This window comes from Microcaecilia unicolor, chromosome 3 (genome assembly GCF_901765095.1).
Source record: "Microcaecilia unicolor chromosome 3, aMicUni1.1, whole genome shotgun sequence".
Classification (NCBI taxonomy): domain Eukaryota; kingdom Metazoa; phylum Chordata; class Amphibia; order Gymnophiona; family Siphonopidae; genus Microcaecilia; species Microcaecilia unicolor.
Genome location: NC_044033.1, coordinates 154,692,713 through 154,720,011, shown reverse-complemented (window position 1 = coordinate 154,720,011; position 27,299 = coordinate 154,692,713). Strand labels below are relative to the sequence as shown.

Here is a 27,299-nt window from a genome sequence, read left to right as displayed (position 1 = left end):
AAAACAAAACAAAAGGTAGTCCTGTAGTATATTATTTTTATATTAAGAATTCTGCATAATCATGATTTACATAGGTTTGGGCCTGCCTTTGGAGACTATCAACCAAACAGCAGCTTTTACCTTAGACAACCTGTGTGTATCAGTTGCATTTCATTTTATTGTACTTCTTGATCATTTAACACATTTCAAATCAATGTACAACAATAAATGTAGTTTCGCAACAATACAGATTTACATAAAATACGAAATCACCTTCATGATTCCAAAAAACTATTATTATAATCTTCATAATGTTGTTTGTGTTACAGCACAGATTTCCAGAAGAATAATCCTGTACATAAGCTAACGGAAGAGGAACTCTTAGCTTTCACATCAGTAAGTAGGCTCATATTTTGTATTTTAGGCTATTGTGTCTTTAAAGTAGTATTTTTACTTATCAACTTACATAGTAATGGTTAGCTACAAAACAGATTGTGATTGGTACCAGTTTTAATGGACTAAGTGGCACCAAGTCTGATTCCCCATGAACCTTTAAGAGGTCTGTTTTTCAGGCTGTATACAAACTGACTTGGCTGCTAGAGGTAGCGTGTACTAATTTCTTGTGAATATTCTAGGGGATATCCTGAGATCAGACCTAGTGGGATTTGCAAAATCCTGTACAAATCCAAGTTATTTGCAGTTATTAAGCATTATATTCCCTTCAAAGTTCATGCAAAATAAAACAAAGATATTCCAGTAACTATATACTTAGAAATTAATAGACCACAGAATCCATGTAAAGACCAAGGCTTTACCAAAATATGTTATTTCTGGAGAACAAACACACATTCTGAGAGGGAACCAAGACTAAACATAATAATGCACTCTGTGCAGTTGAATACAGGAACTTAAAAGAAGAGTTTTGAAGAGAAAATATTGCCTAATAAAAATAAGATTAAAGAATGCTTTTTTGTCATTTTTATTACATTTGAGACATTGATGTGTAAAATTGTTGAAACTACTTTTATAACAAGATGTATGCTTTTTATATAAAGCAAAAAGAAAAAAAAATGAAGAATACAAACCTCAAGGAAAATTCTGGAGGAACAGAAGAGTGAGGGAAAAATGACAACAGTAACCAGTGAGCCAAGGATCCACAAAGATTCAAAAATACCCAGAGAAATGTAATGGTCCAATCATGAAGCTACAAGTTATGTGGCCATGTTTCTGCAGAAATAATTTCCTCAGGAGTCATACAATCCAATGAGCGATGTCACTTTCACTATATAGCGAGCTTCTATTGTTGAGACTACTCAGATCTGAAAACACATAAGTTATTAGGAAGGCGTTAGCACAAAGTGATATCATCCTTGGTATTGTATGACTCCTGACATAGGTGTTTGTCAAAACAGTCATGTCAAGTCTGATCCTTTTTGTGTCGCATAACTCTAGCTTTATGATGGATTTGTTCTCCTCATGTCAGACCATTAAATTTCCTATTTGAGTCTTTGTGGATCTTTGGCTCACTGGTTCCTGTTATTTTCCCCTCTCTATTCTATTCCTACTTTTTATTTTAAAAAAAGCTTAAAAACAAAACTGTAGGAAGAATATAGGAATTACTTGGGATTAAGATCAAAAGTGGGAGAAAGCAATCAAACATATAAATGGCAAGTGGCCGACTCACCTGCAAATGCGCAGTAGAGACTTCCCTCTGTGTCCCGCCCTCGCGTCAAGACGTGATGACGTCAGAGGACGGAACAGAGAGGGAAACAGTCGGACTGTCGGATGCTGCCGCTGGAGCCTGAAAACGAACATCGAGCGCACCAACCTCCACCCTCCCCCCCGCTCCCGCCCCCCTCCGTATTGGGCCCCCTGCACTGACCTGACTGCGCCTCTCACTTCCGTGTGGAAGCGCTGCAGGCAGCAGCAGATCTGCAGCAGCAGAGCGATCTGCTGCTGCCTGCAGCGCTTTCACTTGGAGGTGAGGGGCGCTGTCAGGTCAGTGCAGGGGGCCTGGAACGGAGGGGGGGGGGTAGCAGCGGCGAGGAGGGTAGCTGGAAATCTCGCCCGTTTTAACGGGCTTAACGGCTAGTAATACCATAATGTACACAAGTCAGTTTACAAGTACTGCTGCTTTTATGGAAGAAAACTCTTAAATTCTGGCTGTTCTTACCATTTTACCAACTTCATGAAATATCTGAAATGGAACTGTTCTCCATACACCCCCTCCTCCTCCCCCAAGGCTTTCCTCTTCTGTTAATGGTAGAAATGCATTTGTGAATCTAGCAAGTTTCGGCCAGTGTGTCAGAACTTGGAGAGTTACAAGAGAGTGGGTCTGGGCATTGAGAGGATCAAGCCTTTTGAAAACAACTCTATCAAGGTTTATGAAACACAAACCCATCATTTAAAAAATGTATGATCATTTGTGTTTAATTACTAGCAATCTGATGGAAAGACATTAGAATTCCAAATTGAATGGTTCAGTATGCATCTCAAATTATATTGTTATGAATAGGACTATGTGAAAGCATTAGTAAAGTAAAAAAGAAAATTGTTTATTTCACTAAACAGTATCCGTTATTCAGTAAGTGTCAGGGTTGAGCAAATTAATATCTGTGTTGAAAATTCAGCTTCCCTGTTTTAAATTTTTGTTGTACAGCCATGAAAACACTGGAAGGTTAAAATGTATTTTATCAAAACAAAGAAGCCTTCAGGTTGGGAAACTTCCTTTTTCTGTTCCAAGACATTGTTAGAACTATGAAATAAGCCAGATGTTTATCTATCATAGTCACAAATTACTGTTTTTAGTGTGTTTCTTTAACAGTCCTTGTGTTTGAAGATGCCAAATTGCTGTGTAAAAAAAATTTAAGGCTGATATCGAATAGGACGTCTGGGGAATAAATTGGAATATCTAAACTAGATTCCATTACAGAATAGGCTCCTACTGCATGGCTTCAGGATGCCTAATTGGAGGCACCCACTTATAGAATTACCACCTTAGTATTAAAATAATGGCTTCTGTAATTAAAATCTCTGAGAATGAAAGTGTTGGAAAACAGCATCTGCTAATGATTCACCCAGTGCTCAAACATGGGATTTGCACTGTCAAAGTGGGCAGTAAAAAAGTAACTTATGAAATGGGACAGAGGAACCTATCCTAAATATGAGAATTTCTGGATATGAGATGATAACTGTGACTCCACCCAATTTTGCAGAGCTCTGGATATATAGACTGAAGTATGTTACTATTCTATTCTTGTTTTCCCTGGAGGTAGGGCTTCTGAGGGAAAGCCCCTCAGTTCCTCTTACATTTCACATGATTAGGAAGGACGATCACCTAAAAAGTATAGTGAGCTGCAGCAGCTGCTGACACCATTTTGGAATTCACATCTGACTTGTCTTCTGAAAGTGTATGTGTGATCTTCCCCATAAAGAACTGTTAGAAACAGCATTATGTATTAATTGAAACTATTAACGATACTCTTCCAGTTAGTGGCACAGGCAGATGTATCTAAAATAAGACACTTCCACCTATGCTTATATTTTATTTTGATATCCTGCCCTATCACAAACAGTCCTGGGTAAGTTACAATAAAGAGAAAAAAGTGATAATATAATAGCAGTAAAATACAATACAATTACATCCCCTCAATTCTATAAAGGTCACCAAAAATGTAATGCACAAATTTATGTGCATTCCCAAAATACCCGCTAGCCCTATTGAGTACGCCACACTTTTAGATTGTCTAGATCCAGAAGAAGGAATACACCCAGCAGACAGAACATGGACCGAATTCGAAACACTATCAGAAGACCTCATCTCTGAAACTCTCAAAAGATATGCCAAATCCCACTGCAAACTAGACACATGCCCAAATAACCTCATGAAATCTGCTCCTCAACAATTCATAATAGACCTAAAGAACCATGTGAACTTCATGCTACAAAACGGACTTTTCCCAAAAGAAAAAGGAAAAATCTTACCCCGATTCCTAAAGATACAAAGAAAAGCACGAGTGAATTAACCAACTACAGGCCAGTAGCATCCATACCACTTATAACCAAAATAACCGAAGGAATGGTAACTAAACAACTCACAAACTATCTAAGCAAACACTCAATACTGCATGATGCCGAATCAGGATTCCGGTCGAATCATAGCACAGAAACAGTGTTAGTCACCCTTATGACTAAATTTAAACAAATAATTGCGACTGGCAACAACGTACTCCTCCTACAATTTGACATGTCAAGTGCCTTCGATATGGTTGACCACGGAATCCTATTACACATACTCGAATACTTTGGCATTGGAGGAAATGTCCTGAATTGGTTCAAGGGGTTCCTAACCCAACGTTCGTACCAAGTCACATCAAATTTGACCACGTCTAAGGCATGGACACCTGAATGTGGAGTGCCACAAGGATCACCTCTCACCAACCATTTTCAACCTAATGATCCCTCTGGCAAAACTTCTATCAAACCATAACCTCAACCCATATATATACGCTGATGATGTGACAATATACATCCCTTTCAAACAAGACATTAACGAAATCTTCAACAAAATCAATCAAAGCCTACACATCATGAACACATGGGCAGATGCATTTCGTCTGAAATTAAATGCAGAAAAAACTCAATGCCTGATACTCACCTCCCAATACAACACAAAGGAATTTACCGCTATAAACACACCAAACCTAAACCTTCAAATCTCAGAAACGCTAAAACTCCTTGGAGTCACTATCGACCGCCACCTAACGCTCGAAACTCATGCAAACAACACAACTAAAAAGATGTTTTATTGCATGTGGAAATTGAAAAGGATAAGACCATTCTTCCCAAGATCCGTCTTTCGCAGCCTAGTACAATCCCTCGTACTCAGCCATCTGGATTACTGCAACTCACTATACGCAGGTTGCAAAGAGCAAATACTGAGGAAACTTCAAACAGCCCAAAACATGGCAGCCAGACTCATCTTTGGAAAGCCAAAATATGAAAGTGCAAAACCACTACGAGAGAAACTGCACTGGCTTCCACTCAAAGAACGCGTCACTTTTAACGTATGCACATTAGTCCACAAAATCATTCACGGCGAAGCCCCAGCCTACATGTCCGAGTTAATAGACTTACCACCCAGAAACGCCAAAAGATCATCCCGAACCTTCCTCAACCTCCACTTCCCCAATTGCAAGGGCTTGAAATACAAGTTGCTACACGCGTCAACCTTTTCTCACATGAGCACGCAGTTTTGGAATACACTGCCGCGCAACTTAAGAACGATCCACGAGCAAGCTTCCTTTCGCAGATTATTGAAGGCCCATCTTTTTGAAAAAATTTACGGAAAGAGCCAAAACACATAAAGTCCACACTTACTGTTCATTAATGCATCATACATCCACTTCTGAACTCTCATCCCCCGCAATCTCACATCACTCATACCTTTTCTCACAGAAATATGTATACCATATGTCTTTATGCCTTATGATCGCCCTTTCGCAGATTATTGAAGGCCCATCTTTTTGAAAAAATTTACGGAAATAGCCAAAACACATAAAGTCCACACTTACTGTTCATTAATGCATCATACATCCACTTCTGAACTCTCATCCCCCGCAATCTCACATCACTCATACCTTTTCTCACAGAAATATGTATACCATATGTCTTTATGCCTTATGATCGCCCTTTAAGCTCCCATTGTCTCCTTCCATCGTTTCAGTGTTTGTGTTCCATTGTTACTTTCCTTAACGACACTTCGATTGTCTCGCATAACTCTGCACAATGTAATCCATAACCAATTTGTAACAACTTGATTTCCTTCATCTCATATTGTAAGCCACACTGAACCTGCAAAAAGGTGGGAAAATGTGGGATACAAATGCAATAAATAAATAAAAAAATAAATAAATTTGCATGTGCAGTTTAATAGAATGAGCCAATTAGTTCCAATAATCGGCTTTTTAACAAGCAGTCATTGGTACTAATTAGATTTAATTGGGACTAACAAGCATGGTCTGAAAAAGGGGTGCTGAAATGGGAGGGACATGGGTGTTTCTGGATGGAATGGGGGCGTAGTTTCAAATTACTCCCGTAACTGCAGAATATTGGTGCTACGGCGGCGGCGGGGTTGAGAGGGTCATCGGGGGGGGGGGGGGCTAAAATGTGCCCCCTCACCTTGGGCTCTGGACCCCCCATCTCACCGAAGTCTGGCTATGCCCCTGGTGTGTCTCTCCACTTAATCGTGTATTCATGTATTCTTTAAACTCTGCTGAGCTTTAGGTGCAGCTTATAGAATACTGTTAAGGCAGGCATTTGACACCAAATTTTTAGGCATCATATACAATAATCTAGCCCATAACAAATACCACCCATTCCCAGTCTAGAAAGTGTTGCTGCCATCTAGTAACAGCATTTTCTTACTAAATAGGCCTGGCCAAACATCCATGTCTTAACTTTTTTCCCCCCTAAATGATGGATAGTTTAATACATCTGTGCTTTGTGCTCCAGTAATGAAGATGGTGGAAAGATTTGTTTTTGATACATTGTAGAGTTTGCCTTCTGTCCATGTTTTGGGGAATTTGTTTTGTAACATTTGCCATTTTTTTTGGAAAGATGAAATCTTGATTTTTAGCTGTCAAATAACTATATAACTTGTGAACAACAAATGTCATATGTAACACACACATCGTTACAGAATATTTTATTAGTGGCAGGGCATAAGGATCTTCATAGGACTATAATTTTAATCAATTTGCAGGTTCACTGAGCCTGTTTACCTAAATATCTATTAGTTAGTATTATAGCTAAGTCTTCAAATTCGTAGCAATCTATAATAGACCAGAGTGAACTAACAACTTTATGTACAAGTCCAGAGGACATTTGCTTTACAAGTATCAGTTATTGTTGAAGGGACTTGGCTGAGCACACATCTAATCTTTGGAGAGATTGTAATGCACCTGGCTGAAATGTCCTTTGCCAAGATATTTTTAATTATGTCACCCAGCAAGAGAAAATCTGTATATTGGATCACAAAATTATGTGCTAGACATTCTTGGTCTGACCTTAAATGTTACTTTTCTTAAGTTTGTCTGAAAATGTGCAGGCATTGCTTACTCTGAAGTGCAGACATCAGGAGATTCTCTGCTGAATGCCATTATTCTAGGAAAAAAGGAAATAGTTGTTAAGACGATGTCTTCTATTTTCATGAACATAGGAAAGATTGAGAGAGTTGTTTTCTTATGATATTGTGATATTTCTTGTGTGTAAGCATTTTATCCCAATAATTTGATTATTAAATCTACACAAAACCAAATATTCAGTAATTGGTTGTGTTTCTTGTTCAACTAGTATCTATTAAGTTTCTGTGTGCTGTGCCTGTGTGAGCAGGCATCTTCTCAGCCTACATGTGGATTGCCAAATCTGCAGGCTGGTTAGATGGTTGTCATACATTCATCTAACATCTGCTGAGCTTTGCTTTTACTGAAGAAAGGAAGCATTTTCAAGATTATATGAGGTATAAATGTCATAAATACATGAATAGGAGCAAAGCACAAAATGAAAGCATCAACCAACTAGGGTATATAGGATGTAAACTACTACTTTAATTTTCTCATAAAGGGCTAGGGTTTGAAGTACCTCCTCTTATATCCTTCCACTTTTCTTTGGTTTCCCTATCTGTGGCTGCTTTTTTGTCCTTGCTCCACAATCCTCATCTTTCCTCTGATATCTTCTTGTGCCTTTTTTCAGAGCTTCCTAAACAATGGGCTCCTGCATTATATCGCGTTCAGCACAACAGAGGAGTGTATCATTTTTGCTATGGCACATTCGTGGGCAGGGCTAGTATTATACATGCTAGAGTCACACTCAGAAATGCGGAAGAGTAGGCCACTAGTAAACTATTTTTCAGCTTCGGGCAGACTAGGGGGAACCTTCTGGCATGGGGGGCCTAGGGCATTTATTCTGGTTGCATCCCCCTTAATTTGCACCATGCTCTTGGGTGTTTTTCTATAATGGTGGTTTCCTAGATCCATATAACATGATCTTCTGACACGTTAAATTCTAGTTTGTTTCTCAGTAACAGTTTAGAGTATATCAGTAGTAGTGTGTGGGTCACAACTAGCGATTAGTGTTCTGCTCCCACAGTTGTATGTGCATATTTGTATCTGCACAGTGTTATTCAAACTGGCAGTGACTTCTGGTGGGAATCTTTCCATAAGTCATCCCTTGCGTGTGACCCATTTCCTCTAGTCATTGAGAAACCTGCCAGGTTCAGACTTCAACCAAAGGTTCATGCTCTGATGTTGGTCATTTCCTTAGTCTTATGAATACTTTCTTCACCCTTCTCTGCAGAACACAATTCTCCATCTTGGGCTCAAGAGCAAGCTGTCATCAGGCTTGGTCCCTTCTTCCCATTGGAGAGTTATCCTCTTCTCTTTTTTTTCTTTTTTTTTAACAAAACCCAGCATTCTCCTTTTAGTACTCGACATCCTAACAGCGATTCCTGCATTTATCTAGTCAACAAAGATTCTTTTCCTACTAAAGTTTAACTTCCACCTTTGCAATAATTTAGTCAGGGCTTCTTTCACAAAGCTGCGTTAGTGATTCCCATGTGGCATATGAGAAGAAGCCCATAGGAACTGAATGGGCTTCCTCTCATTTGTTGCACTGGGAATCGGTATTGTGACTTTGTAAAAGAGGCCCTTAACATCCAACCATTTGGTCTGGCTGTCTATCATCATTCTATTTCAAGGATCTCTTTGCCTGGCAGAACTCTTATTTTATCTACTTGCATTCAGTAAGTTATCTGTTTTTACTTATTTGCAATAAACAATTTGAAATTAAGAAAAGTGAGTCTTCCTTTGGAGGTTGGGCTAGCTATTCAATAATGCATGAATACAAATTATGAGAACAGCATAACTGGAGAGATTTTCCCTTTTAACATATTTTTGATAGCTTTGGAAGTTTTTAGCTCATTCTAAAGGAGAGAAAGAGGTACCCAGCTACCAACAAGGTTAAAAGAGAAAGCCGAAGAGCTACTGCTAAGATTGTTTGCCCAGAGGAGAAAGGTGAAGGATATGTCAACATGATACAGCTATGAAAACCAAGTTAAGAGCACGAGCGGTCATAGGATCTCAACTATGTAAGGAGAATTTTGTAAACAGAAGGTGTTTCCCATTCAGGAACCAGAGAGGACATTTGGGCTCGGGGGTGGAGAAATTTTAAGGGATCAGACATAGATTTCTTCTTGCTAGAGCACCCAGAAGACTTCATATGCTATATTTTAATGTTACTGTATTGTTTGATACAGGAATATAATGCTGGCTTAATTTTTAGCCAGCTGCAAAATATATAACTTATACAATTAAAGTTATCCCTGCTATTTGGCTGCTGAACTTGGGCAGATAAGTTATAGGAAGAGTGACGGATCTAATCACTCTCCATATAACTTCAAACCCTGCTCCAAAAAGGCCCTTGGCCCCTCTTCCAAAATTCCTAATTTTGATTGCATGGCAACTTAAATGGCCAAATGTTAGCTGTTTGGGAAAAATTAAAAGCACTTATACTTTAATAAAAGATGAGTGTACTTAATCTGGCCGATATTCAAAATGATTTAACTGGCTGGAAATGGCTGCTGACCAATTAAATTTATTTATTTATTTATTACATTTGTATCCCACATTTTCCCACCAATTTGCAGGCTCAATGTGGCTTACAATACATCATGGGTAGTGGAAATATAATAGAAAATAGACATTTAGTGTTACAGAAAATCTTTGGCAACATGATAATGATAAAACATGATAGTAGTATTACAAGCAAATATTATAAGACATTTCTAACTGTGTGGAGGAGTTATGTATATTCACATTGATTGATCTTTGTGGTAAGCCTTGTTAAAGAGGTGGGTCTTCAGTAGTTTGCGGAAGTTCGTTAGTTCGTAGATCATTTTTAAGTTGCGCGGCAGTGCGTTCCATAACTGTGTGCTTAAGTAGGTGAAGTTTGACGCGTGCATTAATTTATATTTTAGACCTTTGCAGTTAGGGAAGTGCAGGTCAAGGAATGTGTGGGATGATCTTTTGGCATTCCTGGGTGGTAAGTCTATCAGGTCTGACATGTAGGCTGGTGCATCTCCATGAATGATTTTGTGAACTAGGGAGCAAATTTTGAACGTGATGAGTTCTTTGAGTGGCAGCCAGTGTAGTTTTTCTCGTAGAGGCTTAGCACTTTCATATTTTGTTTTGCCGAATATGAGTCTAGCTGCAGTGTTCTGGGCTGTTTGAAGTTCCTTGATTATTTGCTCTTTACAGCCGGCGTAGAGTGCGTTGCAGTAATCTAGATGACTGAGCACCATTGATTGTACCAGGTTATGGAAAACATTCCTTGGGAAGAAAGGTTTTATTCTTTTTAATTTCCACATTGAGTGGAACATCTTCTTGGTTGTGTTTTTCGCATGGTTTTCGAGTGTTAGTGTCGATCGATGGTAACTCCAAGAATTTTTAGGGTGTCCGAAATAGGAAGGTTCAGATTTGGTGTGTTAATGGCTGTGAATTTGTTCTTGTTATGTTGAGAGGTGAGTATTAGGCATTGGGTTTTTTCTGCATTAAGTTTCAGTCGAAAAGCATCCGTCCATGAATGCATGATATGGATACTTTGGTTGATGTCGTTGGAAATTTCCTTTAGATCTTGTTTAAATGGGATGTAGATTGTTACGTCGTCTGCATATATGTATGGGTTAAGGTTTTGCTTTGATGATAGTTTTGCTAAGGGTATCATCATTAAGTTGAATAGGGTCGGCGAGAGGGGGGATCCCTGTGGGACTCCGCATTCAGGTATCCATGTGGCTGAAGTAGTCGAGTTAGATGTCTCTTGGTAAGATCGTGTGGTTAGGAATCTCTTGAACCAATTGAGAACGTTACCTCCAATTCCGAAGTACTCAAGGATATGTAGTAATATTCCATGATCAACCATGTCGAAAGTGCTTGACGTGTCAAATTGTAGAAGTAGTATATTCTTTCCTGTTGCAATCATGAGGGTAACTAGTACTGTTTCAGTACTGTGGTTAGACCGAAATCTTGACTAGGAGTCATGGAGTATTGAGAATTTGTTTAAATAATTTGTGAGTTGTTTGGTCACCAACCCTTCCATTAGTTTGGTTATTAATGGAATTGATGCTACTGGCCTGTAGTTGGTTAGTTCACTGGCGCTTTTCTTTGCGTCTTTGGGTATTTCTCCATCGGGAAGAGTCCATTTTGTAACATGTAGTTCAAGTGTTTCGTTATGTCTGTTATAAATTGTTGAGATGGTGTCATAAGGTTGTTTGGATATATGTCTAGTTTGCAATGAGATCTGGCAAATCTTTTGAGCGTTTGGGAGATGATATCCTCTGGTAGTGTCTCGAAGTTGGTCCAGGTTCTGTCTGCTGGGTAAATGCCAGGGTCTGGGTCTAGACAGTCAAGGAGTTCAACATAGTCGATGGTACTGACAGGTATCTTAAGTTGTAGTTGTACAATTTTCTCGTTGAAGTATCTCGCGAGATTGTCTGCTTTTGGTGTATCTTTGCTGTTGGTTGTGATTGGTGTAATATCTAGTAGTTAATTCACGAGTTGGAAGAGTTTATGTGTGTCCTTGAAGTTTGGTCCAATTATAGTTTTGTAATATAATCTTTTAGTTTGTCTTATGGTATATTTGTATTTTCTTTCGAGTTGTTTCCAGGTGTTAAGTGTGGGTTCGTCTTTCTTTTTAATCCATGCTCGTTCTATCTTCTAACTTGTTTTAAGTTTTTTCAGCTCTTCATTGAACCATGGTATTGAGTTCTTTCTGTGTGAGGTTCTGGTTTGTTGATGGCTATGTTGTCATTTTCAGCGGCACTTAACTGGTTATTTTTGCTAAACATGACCAGTTAGTACTGAATTAAAAAGTAGCTAACTTGTGGGCATTCCAAGGGCTAAGTTGGATGAAGTGCCGATATTCAACCCCTCACTGCATAAGTAAACTGTGTAAATTGGGCCTCATAAATAGGAGTCCTATCTTTTCAGTAGTTTGACTTATGTGGTCAAGGGCTGAATATTGACTTAACCGGCTATATGTTAGCCATCTAAAAAACAAAGGGTAATCAATGCTGAAGCCTGGACAGGGCCCGGCATTGAATATCCAGGAATAACACTGGCAGTAGGCAGCAAAATGCTCACCACCAGTGGCTGAATATAGGAGAGAATATGTTTAGGCCTTGTAAGTTAAGCCTCACTAACTACTGAGGAATCCACATCAGAGCTAAGGAAATAGTGTATGAAAAAGAGCAATGGAGTTAGCCCTATTTATGAAGTCTTAGCACTCTGTATTATACAAAATGGAGGAAAAGACTTCAGAAATCTGTGGTAAAGAACAATATTTTACTGTATTTATGCACAGATGAAAAAGTAATCATCAGCCAAAAATATCCAATGCAAAAACAAAACAGTGCAAAAACTTATGTGAAAAACATATCTTGCATATGATTATATAGCACTTCTTCATACTTTGTTGCCTTTATCTTTTTATCTTTTAACTATGAAAAGCACTTATCTTAACAGCTCAGTCCCGACGGGGACCCGTTTTGCCCTAGGCATGATGCATGAGTGGTGCCTAATAAAGACCTGAATTCTACCCATTTACACAAGAACATAAGAGTAGCCATACTGGGTCACATCTAGCCCAATATCCTGTTTTCCAAACAGTGGCCAAGCCAGGTCACAAGTACCTGGCAGAAACTCAATTAGCATTTGGCTTTGAGTGCTTCCTTGGTTCCCTGCTACTTCTTAGTTTGGATGTTTTACACGTAGGGGTTCCTTTTCCTTTTTGGTAAAGTAATATTTGCAACAGAAAACGAAATCTCAAACTTCTTGAAAAATAGTAACAGAGTTGATTAAAAACTTAAACTTATGGAGATTTAACAGCTTCTTTGCACGCTGTTCAAATGTCGGTGCAACCCTTTCAAGATGGTGCCCAATAAATGGCATGAGGAAGCAAGGCTTAAACCAGGGATCTCTTCTGATAGTCCAGGAGAGAGTGGTCATAAGTGAGGGTCAAGACATCTTCTCCTAGGCCCGACACAGAGAGAGGGAAAGAGCCAGTGTGACCATGACAATCTTATCTCTGTGGCTTAACACAGAAAGAGGAGCCAATGCCCAAATGGAACTGTAAGGAAGGGAAAAGAAAATAGAAACTGGTAAATGAGTTATGAAGAAAAGAAAGAGAAAGGTAGTTACTACTTCAGGAATGTCCTTCATAAATAGGGCCATATAATTGTAATACAGATTTCATTCACAAAATGTCAAAAAAGGATTGTAAACTCCAACTCCTAAGTAAATGAACTACTCAATCTTAGTACTCTATTATACAAAATGGAGGCAAAAACCTCAGGAATCTGTGGTAAAGAATATTTCATTGTATTAATAACACAAAGATTAAAAAGTAATCATCCGCCAAAAACCTCCAGTGCAAAAACAAAATAGTACAAAAACTTAAGTGAAAAAAGACATATCTTGCATATAATTATATAACTCTTCTTCATACTTTATTGCTTTTATTGTTTTATCTTGTAATTATGAAGAGCACTTATCTTAACAGCTGAGTACTGACAGAGACCCATTTCGCCCTAGTCGTCATCCGGAGACTTAACAGTGTCAAAGCAGTATCTGCAACAGAAAACTAATGTGGAGGGGCATAATCGAAAGGCTCCAGCCAAATAGCTGGCCGGCCATCTCCGGGGCTGGTGCAGCAAGTGGGCGGAGCCAACCGTATTTTTGAAAAAGATGGCCGGCCATCTTTTTCTTCGCTAATACGGTTGGGCCCAGCCAAATGTTAGAGTTCGCCAGGGTTGAAATGGCTGGCATCGGTTTTTGGCCATAATTGAAAATAATGCCGGCGATCTCAAACCCGGCGAAATCCAAGGCATTTGGTCGTGGGAGGAGCCAGCATTTGTAGTGCACTGGCCCCCCTCACATGCCAGGACACCAACCGGGCACCCTAGGGGGGACTTCTAAAAATTAAAAAAAAAAAAAATAGCTTCCAGGTGCATAGCTCCCTTCCCTTGGTTGTTTAGCCCCCCAAATCCCCCCCAAAACCCACTCCCCACAACTCTACACCATTACCATAGCCCTAAGGGATGAAGGGGGGGCACCTACATGTGGGTACAGTGGGTTTCGGGTGGGTTTTGGAGGGCTCCCATTTACCACCACAAGTGTAACAGGTAGGGGGGGGGATGGGCCCGGGCCTACCTGTCTGAAGTGCACTGCACCCGCTAAAAACTGCTCCAGGGATTTGCATACTGCTGTCAGGGAGCTGGGTATGACATTTGAGGCTGGCAAAAAAGTTTTTTTTATTGGGTGGGAGGGGGTTGGTGACCATTGGGGGGGAGTAAGGGGAGGTCATCCCCGATTCCCTCCGGTGGTCATTTGGTCAGTTGGGGCCCCTTTTTGAAGCTTGGTCGTGGAAAAAAGGGGACCAAGTAAAGCTGGCGAAATGCTTGTCAAGCCTGGCTTTTTTTTTTCCATTATCAGGCGAAGCCGGCCATCTCGTGAGCACGCCCCCGTCCTGCCTTCACTACCCTACCGACACGCCCCCTTGATGTTTCGCCGGCTCCACGATGGAAAGCAGTTGAACCCAGCCAAAATTGGCTTTCGATTATACTGATTTCGCCGGGTTCAGGAGATCGCCGGCCATCTCCCGATTTGTGTCAGAAGATGGCCGGTGATCACTTTCGAAAATGAGCTGGTTAGTAACATAGTAGATGACGGCAGAGAAAGACCTGCACGGTCCATCCAGTCTGCCCAACAAGATAAACTCATATGTGCTACTTTGTGTATACCTGACCTTGATTTGTATCTGCCATTTTCAGGTCACAGACCATAGAAGTCTGCCCAGCACTAGCCCTGCCTCCCACCACCGGCTCTGCCACCCAGTCTCTGCTAAAACTAAATCTCAGACTTCTTGAAAAATAGTAACAGAGTTGCTTAAAAATGTAAACTTATGGAGACTGACTTAACAGCTTCTTCGCCCACTGTTCAAATGACGGTACAACCCTTTCAAGACTGCGCACAATAATATGTAGGATGCTAACCTCAAAGGAAGCCAATCAGATAAAACAGCGAAATGGCATGGGCGGTCTCATAAATTTTCAAAAAAAGTCTGCCTATTCTAACATAGAATTTAGACCAAAGGGTTCATATGTTCCTTTTCTAAAAATCCATTGCTGTTCTCACTGGAGTAGTTTCTTGTCTAGATTACCACTACAAATAGTTGCGTGTATTTGGTCAGTCACCCACACTGGAACACATCAAAATTATGGTGTAAATCTCTGCAATGAAAAACTAAATTTCCAGGATCACCCCTGGAACCCTTTAAAAAATTTTGGTGTCCCATTGACCACCCTCAGTCTTCAGGTACTACAGACGACTTTAATTACAGGTAACAGATTACTAACAGCAGATCAGCAATTTCATGTTTGAGTTCTTTCAGTACCCTTGGATGCATGCCATCTGGTCTAGGTGATTTACTGCTCTTTAATTTGTCGGTTTGGCACAGTTCATCTTCAGCTATACTTAAATTTTTACTTGGGCTTATAAAATTGTAGAGACTGGGAATCACCTTTCAATTTGGCAGGGTTGTTGTCTTGCTATGCCCCTGGTAGGGATTTGCATTTCATACAACAGAGTCACAAGTCTTGCAACAGCAAGAATGATCAAATGAATATTAAACAACTTGCATTCTCCTGTGTGTGCCCCTCTATTTGGAATGGCCTTCCCCTGCTGTTACAGGCTAAGTGACTTTGGAGCATATATTATAAAATAGCGCCTAGCACAGTAGTTCCCAAAGTTTCTTGGGTCATGGTGCGCCTAGGTTACACAATTCTTCTCAAGTCCCCCCCCCCCCCCCCGCCACTACTGCTGCTGCCAGTGGTATTGTCCTACCTTCCTTCCAGCTTCTGCCCACCTTCTCTCCCTCTTCCATGCAGCTTCTTCCCACCCTCTTCCATGCAGCTTCTTCCCACCTTCCCTCCTTCTTCCATCCAGCTTTAGCCCCACCTTACCTCCCTCCTCCATCCAGCTTCTGTCCATCACCTCTCCCCCTTCCATCCAGCTTCTGTCCACCACCCCTCCCCCTTCCATCCAGCTTCTGCTCCACCTTCTCTTCCCCTTCTATCCAGCTTCTGCCTACCACCTCTCCCCCTTCCATCTTCTGCACACCACCCATCTCTCCTCTTTGTTTCTGTTTCTTCTCTTCTGTCCAGTGTCTTTCTAACCCTACCCATCCATACAGCGCCTTCCCTCTTTCTCACCCCCCTCTTTCTCTTCCTTCTCTTCCATCCAGCGTCTTTCTCTCCCTACCCATCCATCCATCCAATGCCTTCCTTCTTTCTCTCTTCATCCTTCTACCCAGCATCTTTTCTCTCTCTCCAGCCCTTTTCCATTCCAGCGTGTTCTTCACTTTCTGACCCTGTCTTTCCACTCATCATCGCTCTCCCTCTCTCTTATCCATCTTCTATCCAGAATCCCCACTTTTCTATCATTTCTCCTCCCCCCCCCCTTTCCATTCAATATCTCTTGCCTCTCTCTTCATGCCCCCTCTTACTCTTCCACCTGGTAGCTTTTGTTTCCTGACTACTGCTGCTTCTCCTGATGAGTAGCAGCAGACCCGGCAAAACAACAAATAGGAAGTGCGGGGCCGCAGCCTTTTCAGGCACACGCTGCTGGCTCTTCCAGTCCTCTGCCCCAGAACAGGAAGTTGATGATAGTGAGAGCAGAGGACTGGCGGAGCCAGCATCACATGTCTGAAGACTGCGGCTCTGTGCTTGCTTTCCGTTTTGCCACCGCTGCTGCTCATCAGGAGAAGCAGCAGCGGTGGTGCAGTGGCGGCAGTGTGCCTCAGTGGGAGAATTTCACACTTTGGTGGGACTATGGGAGATGACCCGCCAAAACGGGAGTCTCCTGCTGAATGTGGGACACTTGGCAGGTCTGCGCCCTGGGGTGCCGCTGCACACAGTTTAGGAACTGCTGGCCTAACACACATAAATACCAATTATTGGAGCCTCTGATGTGCATAAGAAGTCCATTACATATATTCGCTTGGTGCCTAACATTAGGTGCCACGTTAGAGAATGAGGGGATTTGTTTCCATCAAGGAGAATAGTTAATGCATAGACCTCATAGGCTCCGGGCTGCAGTTTTATTAACAGTTTGGTGCTGCTGGAAAATCATCCTCATGAAGTGATACCACAGTTGTCTTTGGTAAAACCCTTTTGCCAGAACTATCCCAAAGGCTATACAGTACTTAAAAAAAACAATAATAATGGAAAAAGGGGCTAGCCAAATATCCTTGCATTAGAACACACATTTGCTTGTTTGCCCCCTTTAGTTAAGCCCTTCATAATACCTAGGTGCTTAGTTATGACCTGATGGCTTATTAAGGTCTGGCAAGGCCTTCCCATCTCTTCTTCTGCTCACACAGATCAAAACATTAAGATGCAGATGTTACTCTCAGTTTTGAATGAAGGGCCAGATGTGCATTGTTTACAGCTGTATTCTGTGTGAAGGGCTTCTTGCTAGTATGTTGCTGTACCTGCCCTCCTGCAATCTTATTACTCCAAAGGAGTTTTGGACAGGGAGTATGCCTCACATGTTCTGGTTTTGTGAACCAAGGTGGTTCCTGATAACTTTATACCATATTTGCACCTTCCCTCACTTTAATGCAAATACCTTGATATCTATGGTGTTTCAGTAAGTGAATCATCACCTATTCCTTCATGCCTTGGGTGTAGCTTTTATGGTGATGTTGTTATAACTGTGCCCCTGTGTAATGCTGTCATTCATCTCGCCCCCTGGTGGTCAGACCTGGTGGTCGCAATGGACTGTCTGTCTGTGGTTTTCCCGGTTCCAGAAGTCATGCCGGTCTGGTCCGGATTTTCTAGCCTGCCAGTTGGTCTTGAGACTTTTTGGAACTAAGCAGTTTCCGTACCTGGTGACCTCCCTGGCTGTTTGCCTTTATTAACCACCTGGAAGCTTTCCTAGTTTCCCTTGCAACAGAGCTCTTCAGAGGTGTGTCTTCTGCTATTGATTGTTGCTGTGCTTCCTTGCTACTTTCGGTTTCTGCCTACCTCAGCCTTTGAACCTTTGCCTGGACCTGGACTTTGACTTTGCTTGTCGCCTGCCTTTGAACCTTGGCCTGGATCTGGACCTTGTCTTTGTTTACCTGCTCACGGCTCTGCTGGGTTTCTGGACTATCTTCCTGCTCTCTGCTGTGGCTTCTGTTCTGGGCCTGCCGCTCCAGTCCGGAGGGTACCAGTCTGTCTGGGTTCCGCCTTGTTCCCCGTGGGTGTTCCTCCTGCTGCTGCCGTGTGAAGCGTGACAGGTGACTAGTGGCTGCCAACTGACTCCAGGTCCTGGGTCCCCACTTTTGCAGTAGCATGAGGAACTGATCTTGGGGCCTCTGGTGCTTGGTGAGCTAGAGGTTTGCTTAATTTCCTTAAATAGCCAGGTCTTCATTGCCAGATATGCTGTTTAAGTGGATGTAGCTGTATATTCTGACAGAATACATCTGGAATGCTAGCACTTTTTGCTGCCACTGGACTCCCCTTTCTGGATCTTCTGCTACTCACATCTTGTCTGCACCTCTTTTTCACATAGGGCAGAGAAGACCAATCTTAACATTCTTTGACACAATAGAGAATTGCAGAACTCCTTCACTGGAAGCTCATTGTTTTGGTTGTGTAGCCTCCCTTCCCCCACCCCCCACCACCACCATATGAGCACTGTGCAAAATTTGCTTGAAAGCTAGTTGCAACAGCTGTGATATAGCCTTCTTTAGCTTTCAGCTTCTTTTAAACTGTGATTTCATTATGTAGTTTGATTTCTTCTTTAGCATCAGAGAGTACTCAAATATTGCTCTTTGCAGCTATTAGGCTTGCTGTTTCATTTAACAAAAATGAAACAAGCATGCCACTTATACCAGAAAACCAGAGACCTAATTATAATATAGGCACATCATAAAAGAGAAAAAAATAAACTCTTCATTGGACCACTATATATGGGAGAGTGGACATTTGAAAATAAAGGAGAAACTAAAGGAAATTAAAGCAATGAAGAAAAAGTTTAACGTGATTTAACCCCACATATTTTTAAAACCAGCTAATTATTAGATACTACTATCCCACTGGAGATCTTCAGGTCTAAAAAGACTCTCAGTTGTTCCGGGGCAAAGAAGACATACTTTATCCCTAAGTAATGCACTTGACATTGACATGAATAATCAATACAAATTACCTGGGGTATCTTGTGCTATCCTGGTTTCAATGAGACAGAAACTGCTCATTCACAAATAGAAACCCTTAAATATATTTTTCTGTTTTTTCTAAATGCTCTTTAATATCATTGTTTGTTCAATATACAATCTCATCAAATCAAACTATATATAGTTTGATTTGATGAGATTGTTTGTTCAATATACAATGATATTAAAGAGCATTTAGAAAAAACAGAAAAATATATTTAAGGGTTTCTATTTGTGAATGAGCATTGACATGAATAAGCCAAAAGAAAGGAAGCTTCTAAATTCTTAGTTTCCAACAATTCTTTTTTTTCTGTCTTAAGACGATTGTCACATTTTAGATCCTTTGACCACAAAACAGTCTGAGATTTCTGGAAATATAATCTCATCACCGCATTCAGATACTGCTCAAAAATAAAAGACACCAACAATGTAGCTCCTTCAGAGTCTTCCAAAATAGCAGACAAATCCCTAGTTTCATTTTTCCCTTCTTGAAATTGAGTTTGGCTGCCTACTATCTCCTCTATTTTCTTAAAGGCATTAGGAATATATTAAACTTTATTAAAAGGAGGAATAGCTTCTGCAGGTAACTTTAAATTCTCAACCAAATATCCCTTGGTTCTCAAGAAACACGATGAAAATTGAGGGTTGAAGATTGATGATACAACAGCTGTTCTGAGGATGGCAGCGTGATCAACGAGTTTTAACACCACGATTCACCCATTCACTACAAAGACTCTGGCTACATACTGGGGGTCAGTGCATAACAACGTCAGTACCAGCCTAAAGCTAAGTATCAGGTTTTCAGATGGTATTGTTTGAATTCAAGATATACGGCAGCATTAGGCTCTAAGATACAGGAGGTAAGGGAGGGCTGAAGTGCAATGATGCCTATAAAGACATATTACTTTCCAGTTGACTCGCCAGAGTAATATATGTTTCACTGAGCACTTCTAATATTGTAAAAAAAAGTACATAAAAAATTAGAAAGCACTAAGTGGGTGGCATGTCTCACAGCATAGCAAAAAATAATAAAAAATATGTATCTAAGACAGACTACAACGGTTTCTATATAGTGAATCGTAATATGTTTTTGAAACCAGGACATAGTGATACCCCAGTTATATTTCAGTATAGTATTAAATTTTAACTGCCAGACCCTCGACCATTCTTCTAACTTTTGGAGATCCCTTCTCATCGTTTCTACTCCCTCCAGGGTATTGGCTATTTTTGTGTCATCCGCAAAAAGGCACACCTTTCCTTCCAATCCTCCAGCAATATCTCCCACAAATATATTAAACAGAATAGGACCCAGCACCGACCCCTGAGGATCTCCACTGCTCACCTTCCTTTCCTCCGAGCGGATTCTGTTTACCACTACCCTCTGCCACCTGTGGGTCAACCAGTTTCCTATCCAGTTCACCACTTTCAGTCCTAAGTTCAACCCTTTTAGCTTATTCACGAGTCTTCTGTGGGGGACCATATCAAAGGCTTTGCTGAAGTCCAAGTAGATTACATCTAGCGCACGTCCTTCATCCAGTTCTTTGGTCACCCAGTTAAAGAAGTCAATAAGATTTGTTGGGCAGGATTTTCCTTTGGTAAAGCCATGTTGCCTCTGGTCCTGTAACCCATTGGCTTCTAGAAAGTTAACTATCCTTTCTTTCAACAGCGACTCCATTATTTTTCCTACCTCCGTCGTGAGACTTACCGGTCTGTAGTTTCCCACTTCTTCCTTGTCTCCACTTTTGTGGAGAGGGACCACATCCGCTCATCTCCAATCTCGCGGTACCTCTCCCGTCTCTAAAGATCTATTAAATAAATCTTTAAGAGGTCCTGCCAGAACCTCTCTGAGCTCCCTCAGTATCCTGGGATGTATCCCATCCGGACCTATAGGTTTGTCAGATTCTCAAGCTGTTTATAAACTCTTACTTTTGTAAATGGCGCAGTATCCACTCCATTCCCTGATGTTCCTTTGGCAGCCAACCGCGGTCCTTCTCCAGGATTTTCCTCAGTGAACACCAAAGAGAAATAATTGTTAGGAATGGAATTGCGAGACTGAAAGATAATGAGAATGGCTATGAGGAGAGTGATGAAGATAAAGCAAATGTGCCTATCTTTTCTTCCTATCTTTCTCCAATATATCTGAAAAAGGTCTTGTCACCTTTCTTTACATCTTTAGCCATTTTTTCTTCCGCTCGCGCTTTCGCTAGCTGTATTTCCCTCTTTGCTTCATTGAGTTTAATCCGATAATCTTTTTATGATCCTCTTGTTGCATTCTTTTGTATTTCTTGAACAAAGCCTCTTTTGCTCTTATTTTTTCAGCTACTTATTTGGAGAACCATATAGGTTTCCTTCTTCTCTTGTTTTAGTTTACTTTCCTCTCATAAAGATCAGTTGCCATATTTATAGCAGCCTTTAGCTTGGACCACTGTTTTTCCACATCTCCTATGCCTTCTCACGCCAACAACTTCTTCAGGTATTTCCCTATTTTATCAAAATCAGTGCGTCTGAAATCCAGTGCTTTGAGTTTTGTGCGTCCGTACTCCGCCTTCACCCTTATATCAAACCATATGGTGTGATGATCACTATTACATAGATGGGCACCCACCCAGATATTGGAAACACTTCCTCCATTCGTGAGCACTAGATCCAGCATCGACCTTTCCCTCGTGGGCTCCGTCATCATTTGTCTGAGGAAGGCACTTTGACAGGCGTCCACAATCTCCCTACTTCTTTCCGATTCCGCAGACGGGACATTCCAGTCCATGTCAGACAAATTGAAATCTCCCAAAAGTAGCACTTCCCCTTTCATACCAATCTTTTGAATATCTTCTATCAGATCCCTTTCACCAGGTGCCCGCATTTCAGTCGCTCTGATATTGTCTCTCACATACAGTGCCACTCCTCCACCTCTTCGGCCCTCTCTGTCCTTCCTAAAAAGGTTATAGCCTGGTACAGTCACAACCCATTCGTGGGAATCATTGAACCACGTCTCTGTAATAGCAACAATATCCAAGTTTTCTTCAAACATCAGGGCTTGCAAGTCTTGAACCTTTTTACTTAGACTACGAGCATTTGTGCACGTTGCTTTCCATGTGCTTCTTTTGTGCATGTGACTAAACCAATTAGTTGATTCTTCCATTAAAGGCTTGATAGGAAAGCAAAGAGTTCCCCTTCTTCCTGAATTAGAGAGAAGCTTTGCATAACGCCTTTCAGGGGAATGTACCAGTTGAAATTGCCCTTAGTATTTTATCCCTTCTCATTCATTCCTCCTGCTCCCCTTGAGATTGAAAGCCTATAATATGGTTTTACATTTCCAAAACTACAGTTGGTTTGCATATTAGGAACTTTTCGGGTCCATTTTCAAAACAACAACAACAACAAAAAAACAATGCAAGGTGGCAGAAGGACACAGTGAGACTAGGCTTGTTGACAATCATGGTTGAAGATGCGTTAGCATCCTGCACCAGTGCGTTAATTTTCCTATTTCCATCGGTGCAGCAGCCTGAATCTCTAGCCTCCAACATCTTGTATTTGGATTTTGGGATTTAATTACATGCCTTTCCAAATCAGTATTCAAACAGTAGTAAATATTCGGACTGGCATCTTCACCAAGGATTTATATACTGAGTTTAGGCTATAGACACTTTAATGCTAGAGCTCTCTGGAAGAGGAGAGAAGGGGTATCGGTGGGAATTCGATGGGGAGAATAATTTTGGAGACATAATTGTGAAGTTTGTAATGTTTGCAGTATTTTTAGTTTCTGGAGAACTCAAAGTACCAATAAAAAAATATTTAACATTCATTCAAACCTTGGGCAGCAGACTATCAAATTGAGTTAGCCCTGTAAAAATCTCATGTGTTGATACAGAAGAAATGATAAAGCAATTGTATTAAGTGTTGTTGAAAGTGCACACAACACGCATTTTGTTGTGTTCTGCTGATATTGTATTAGGTTTTTTTTCAAGGTTAAACTCTATTATAGTATGTAAGACTGCCCTTCTTTTAAGTTTGCAACCACAAAAGCTTCAGATATTAAGGCCACATGGTTTTGTTATTACTTCATCTGTTTTCTTTCCCTGCGGAAAATATTTTGAATCTGAAAGTCCCATTGACATAAAGGTTTTTCATGTTTTACTTCATTACATTTTAAATAAAAATTCATAGTTAAGTCTGTGTGCCAAAGCCAGAAATGGGAAAAATAATTACCTTCTAGAATGGTTCATTCTCAGAGAATATATAGCCGGCAAAAACCAGATGTGATGATCATGTCTTAAGGAAACTTGAATTAAGGCAACATGTGGCAGACACATTTCCAGCTTCTTACATGGTTCTTATAGCACATGGGTATGTCTGTCATCATGTGCTTGCTTTGAATTTAGCAAAGATGATCTCCTTTGGAATGTCTTCAGCTTGAAACTGATTGTGTGCATCCACTTCAATGTGCCCATTCAGAAAAGTCTGTGCACAAGTTTTTAAAGACTGTGGGTCCGTTTCCCAGAGCCACAACAGGTATATATCTGTAGTGATGTCGCTTTCCTTCAACAGGTAATTATTGCACATTGGTATGCAGGGCTATCTTTATCAACTCATCAGATGTGCAACTTTCTTTAATTTAGTCACCTTATTTTCTAACTCCTCTTACTCTCTTAGCTACCTATATGTTCCATCTTTGCTTATACTTTACACTGTCAATTAAAATGTTCTGTTATGTAATGTGTTTACACTGTAAGTAGTATACTGTGCCATACTTTGTATTGTTGTTTGAATATTTTTACTGCTGTAATTGTCTATTGCTTGTGTTTGATTTATTCTTACTGTACACCACCTTGAGTGAATTCCTTCAAAAAAGGCGGTAAATAAATCCTAATAAATAAATATTGCCATTATATGTCTTCTAGCAACCATGTATGATTTATTCTTACAATTGTTTTGCAGTGTTTGCTTTCACAACCCAAGTTTTGGGCTATTCAAACAACAGCCTTAATGCTGCGCACGAAGCTTGAGAAGGGAAGCTCCCGTCGTGTGGAACGAGCAATGATGCAGACTCAGGTAGGACTGCTCCATAATTCTTTTCTGTATGCCCACACAGAGTTCCATGATATTTGCACTCAGCAGATAAATTTGAAGAAGGACTAAAGTTTACATCAAGAAGAATTCCTTAGTGGTATAAAAAGCAGTTGAATTTTAAACCAACTTATCTGGATCTCTAACTTTATTGTTGGGAAAAAAATCTTTCTTTCAGTGTGAAAAAAAAATAGCAATTTGTAGAAGCCTGGAATAGTTATTCATTCAGTGTATACTAAACCAGTTGAGAAACATAGCATTAATGAGCAACACTTAATGCATCATTTCACAAAATAAGTCATTTTATTTTCTACATAAGCATAAGTGCATAAGCATAAGGACTGTTTCAGTCCTTTCTTTGCTGTACTACCTCCTGTATTACAGAGCACTGTCCCTTTCTGTGCGGGGTGTATGTGTTAGGCCCCGCACTCCGTTTACGAACTTTTCCTTTCCCTGTTTGCTGAGGGTCTCTGCCTACAGTATCTTATATTCCGGTCCCTTACCTTCTTTGTGTGTGGTGGGCTACGGCTTGACGTGTTTCTGTGTATGCTTCCTTTTCTTCTTGATTACCAGCACCGAGGGTGTTGCTTGTGCCCCGTTCCCCGTGGGGGACCCCTCGTTTAGTCTCTTTTTTCCCCTCCCTAAGTATGAGTCGGTTCCAGTTAGGCTGTGAGGCCCGCATGCTTGAATTCTGAGTGAATCGGTTCCCGTTAGGCCATGAGGCCTGCCTCATTGCCATATCTTCCCTTTTCTGGAGGTGCAAATTGGTTGCGTGTGTGTAGTGCCTGCTCGGCCCACCCTCGGCCTTGGCCTAACCCCTATACTAGGCCTCGACTGGGGCCCAAGGGCTCACAATCAGACTAACACTGGGGAAGGAAGGCATGGCTATGTGGCTGACTGCAGAAATAAGGGAGGAAGACTAGGTGGCTGGCTGAGGGGTGGGGGGGGGGCGGTGGGCTGAAACACTCTGCTGGGGACAAAGTTGGGGGCTCAAAAAAAAGGAAACTAGTGCAGAGAAGGATTGAGCAAGAGAATGGTATACAGAAGGAGGGCTGGGAGAGAAACTGCTGGGATAGAGTAGAAGGATAAAAATAGGGAACTTTGGGATCTAAGGCCATGACAATAGCTGAAGCAAAAAGAAAATCACATGTTGCCATCTGGGCTTGCTTGGAGGTAGGGAATAGATTTAGAAAACTTTTCCCCATAGGAATTGGACGGGAAAAGTCCTGGTAAATCAGGGTATAAAAGAGCTGTGGTAGATTTTGAAGCGGGAACCCTGTGTCTTGTTGCCACTGCTTCCTTCCCCCCCTCCCCCACCTTCCCTTGACCTTTAACTTTGATAGAAGAAGTCTCAGTTGCTGACTCCTAGATCCAATGAAAACATATCAAGGCCTGTAACTATTTCCATGTATCAGAAAGCTATAAACATGAAAGACATCATGAAATATTGTTATAAAATGGTAGTAGAATACCTTATTTTAGAATTTAAAATTTTCTTTTTACTGAGTCTAATTTTGAACATCTTAAACCTGATGATAAACTCATTAAATTGAAAACCTAAGTACTCTTTAACAAGTATAGGGTTCTATTACTAAGGTATGCTAAGAAACCCATTTTATACCTATGGGCTGCTTAGCATTTAGCACACATTAATTTGTTAGTGCACAATAAATCCGTTAGTTCAACTTGGTAAAAGGACCCCATAGTTCTTGAAATAGTTAAATGCGAAATACTTTTGAAAAGGTGGACAGAATTTTCCTGTAACAGATGCTATTTGTCCTTAACTACAAATTCAGCCATATTAGTTTGTAATTATATTTAAATCTATCCCATATAAAAATCACCCTTCTTTGTATGCTGCCAATATGAAAGTTGTTTTCTGATTCCTCATGATTACAGTGTGATGCCCACATCATTAAACCATTGGAGGAAATATTAACAGATCTGGTTCAGTCACAGTACATGCCAATGTTTTTTAAATATACACTAACATCCTGGTAACAGAATTATTTTTTTCTTTACTATTGTTCTTAATTTCCTTAGCAGTTTTGATAATCAAAGCTTGTTTATAAAAATAAACATATTTTTTCTTAATGGAAGGTGACCTATAACTGCAGCAAGATCTAAGATATCTTAGAATAGCACAAATCAGTTACCTAGGGATATGAGTTGCTTTGAACTAGGCTCTGAGCTCTTCTCCACCAAGGACATTCAGTTTGACTCAGAATACTAAAGTCACAACTGTTCTCTAAGTTGTTAAAAATTCAAGTTAACCCTAGCTCAGCATCAGCGTCTACTTCAGAACCAATACAAACAGAGGAGGTTAAGAGGTCAGGCCTTCACTTGGGATCACTCATCTAAGATTCACATTTGTCTTCTGACCATTAAATTTCACCATAGTTAAAAATTCTGCTTTTTTTCTTAGTTATCTTTATTAAAAACTTATACTGCACAATATTTAGAAGTGAAATCAAGCTGGTTTACAATTTAAAACATGCATAAAGTCAGAGACAAAAACAATAGGGCAGTCATTTTAAAAGCACTGTTTGCATTTTAAATACGTATGTTCTGGCACATCGATGTTTAAGCCCCCAAAATGTCTTAAGTAGCATTTTAGAAAAGGCCAGGACAAAACATTTAAGCTGCAGGTTGGGGTCAGTACAGGGGACACATCATGAGAGGTGTGGGGTCCTTGACATCTGTCCCCGATTTCAGATAGCACGTTGATGTACAGGCACCGTAAGATGAATGTCAGAACACCTGTAAAAGACTGCTTGCATTGCTTAGAACACCCTGTGGCTGCTTATGTTGCTGCTGACTGCAGGAAAGCTGAGAAGAGGGTCTGTGAACCTGATTGCTGTCGCTGTCCACTCAAGTATGTCATCTCCAAACCTTCCTGTTTCCACACCTGCCTTTCACTGCCCAGCTAACACCCTGCTGCCTTGCCT

General features: G+C 40.6%; 1 protein-coding gene across 1 annotated transcript in view; it reads left to right on the top strand.

The window, feature by feature from the left end:
* The window catches only part of TTC27 (tetratricopeptide repeat domain 27), a 302,320-nt gene that overhangs the window by 158,302 nt on the left and 116,719 nt on the right, over positions 1-27,299 (top strand). Inside the window, exons 9-10 of the mRNA XM_030196512.1 lie at positions 309-375; positions 24,223-24,336. Coding sequence (XP_030052372.1) covers positions 309-375; positions 24,223-24,336 — 181 coding nt within the window. The remainder of the gene's footprint in view (positions 1-308; positions 376-24,222; positions 24,337-27,299) is intronic.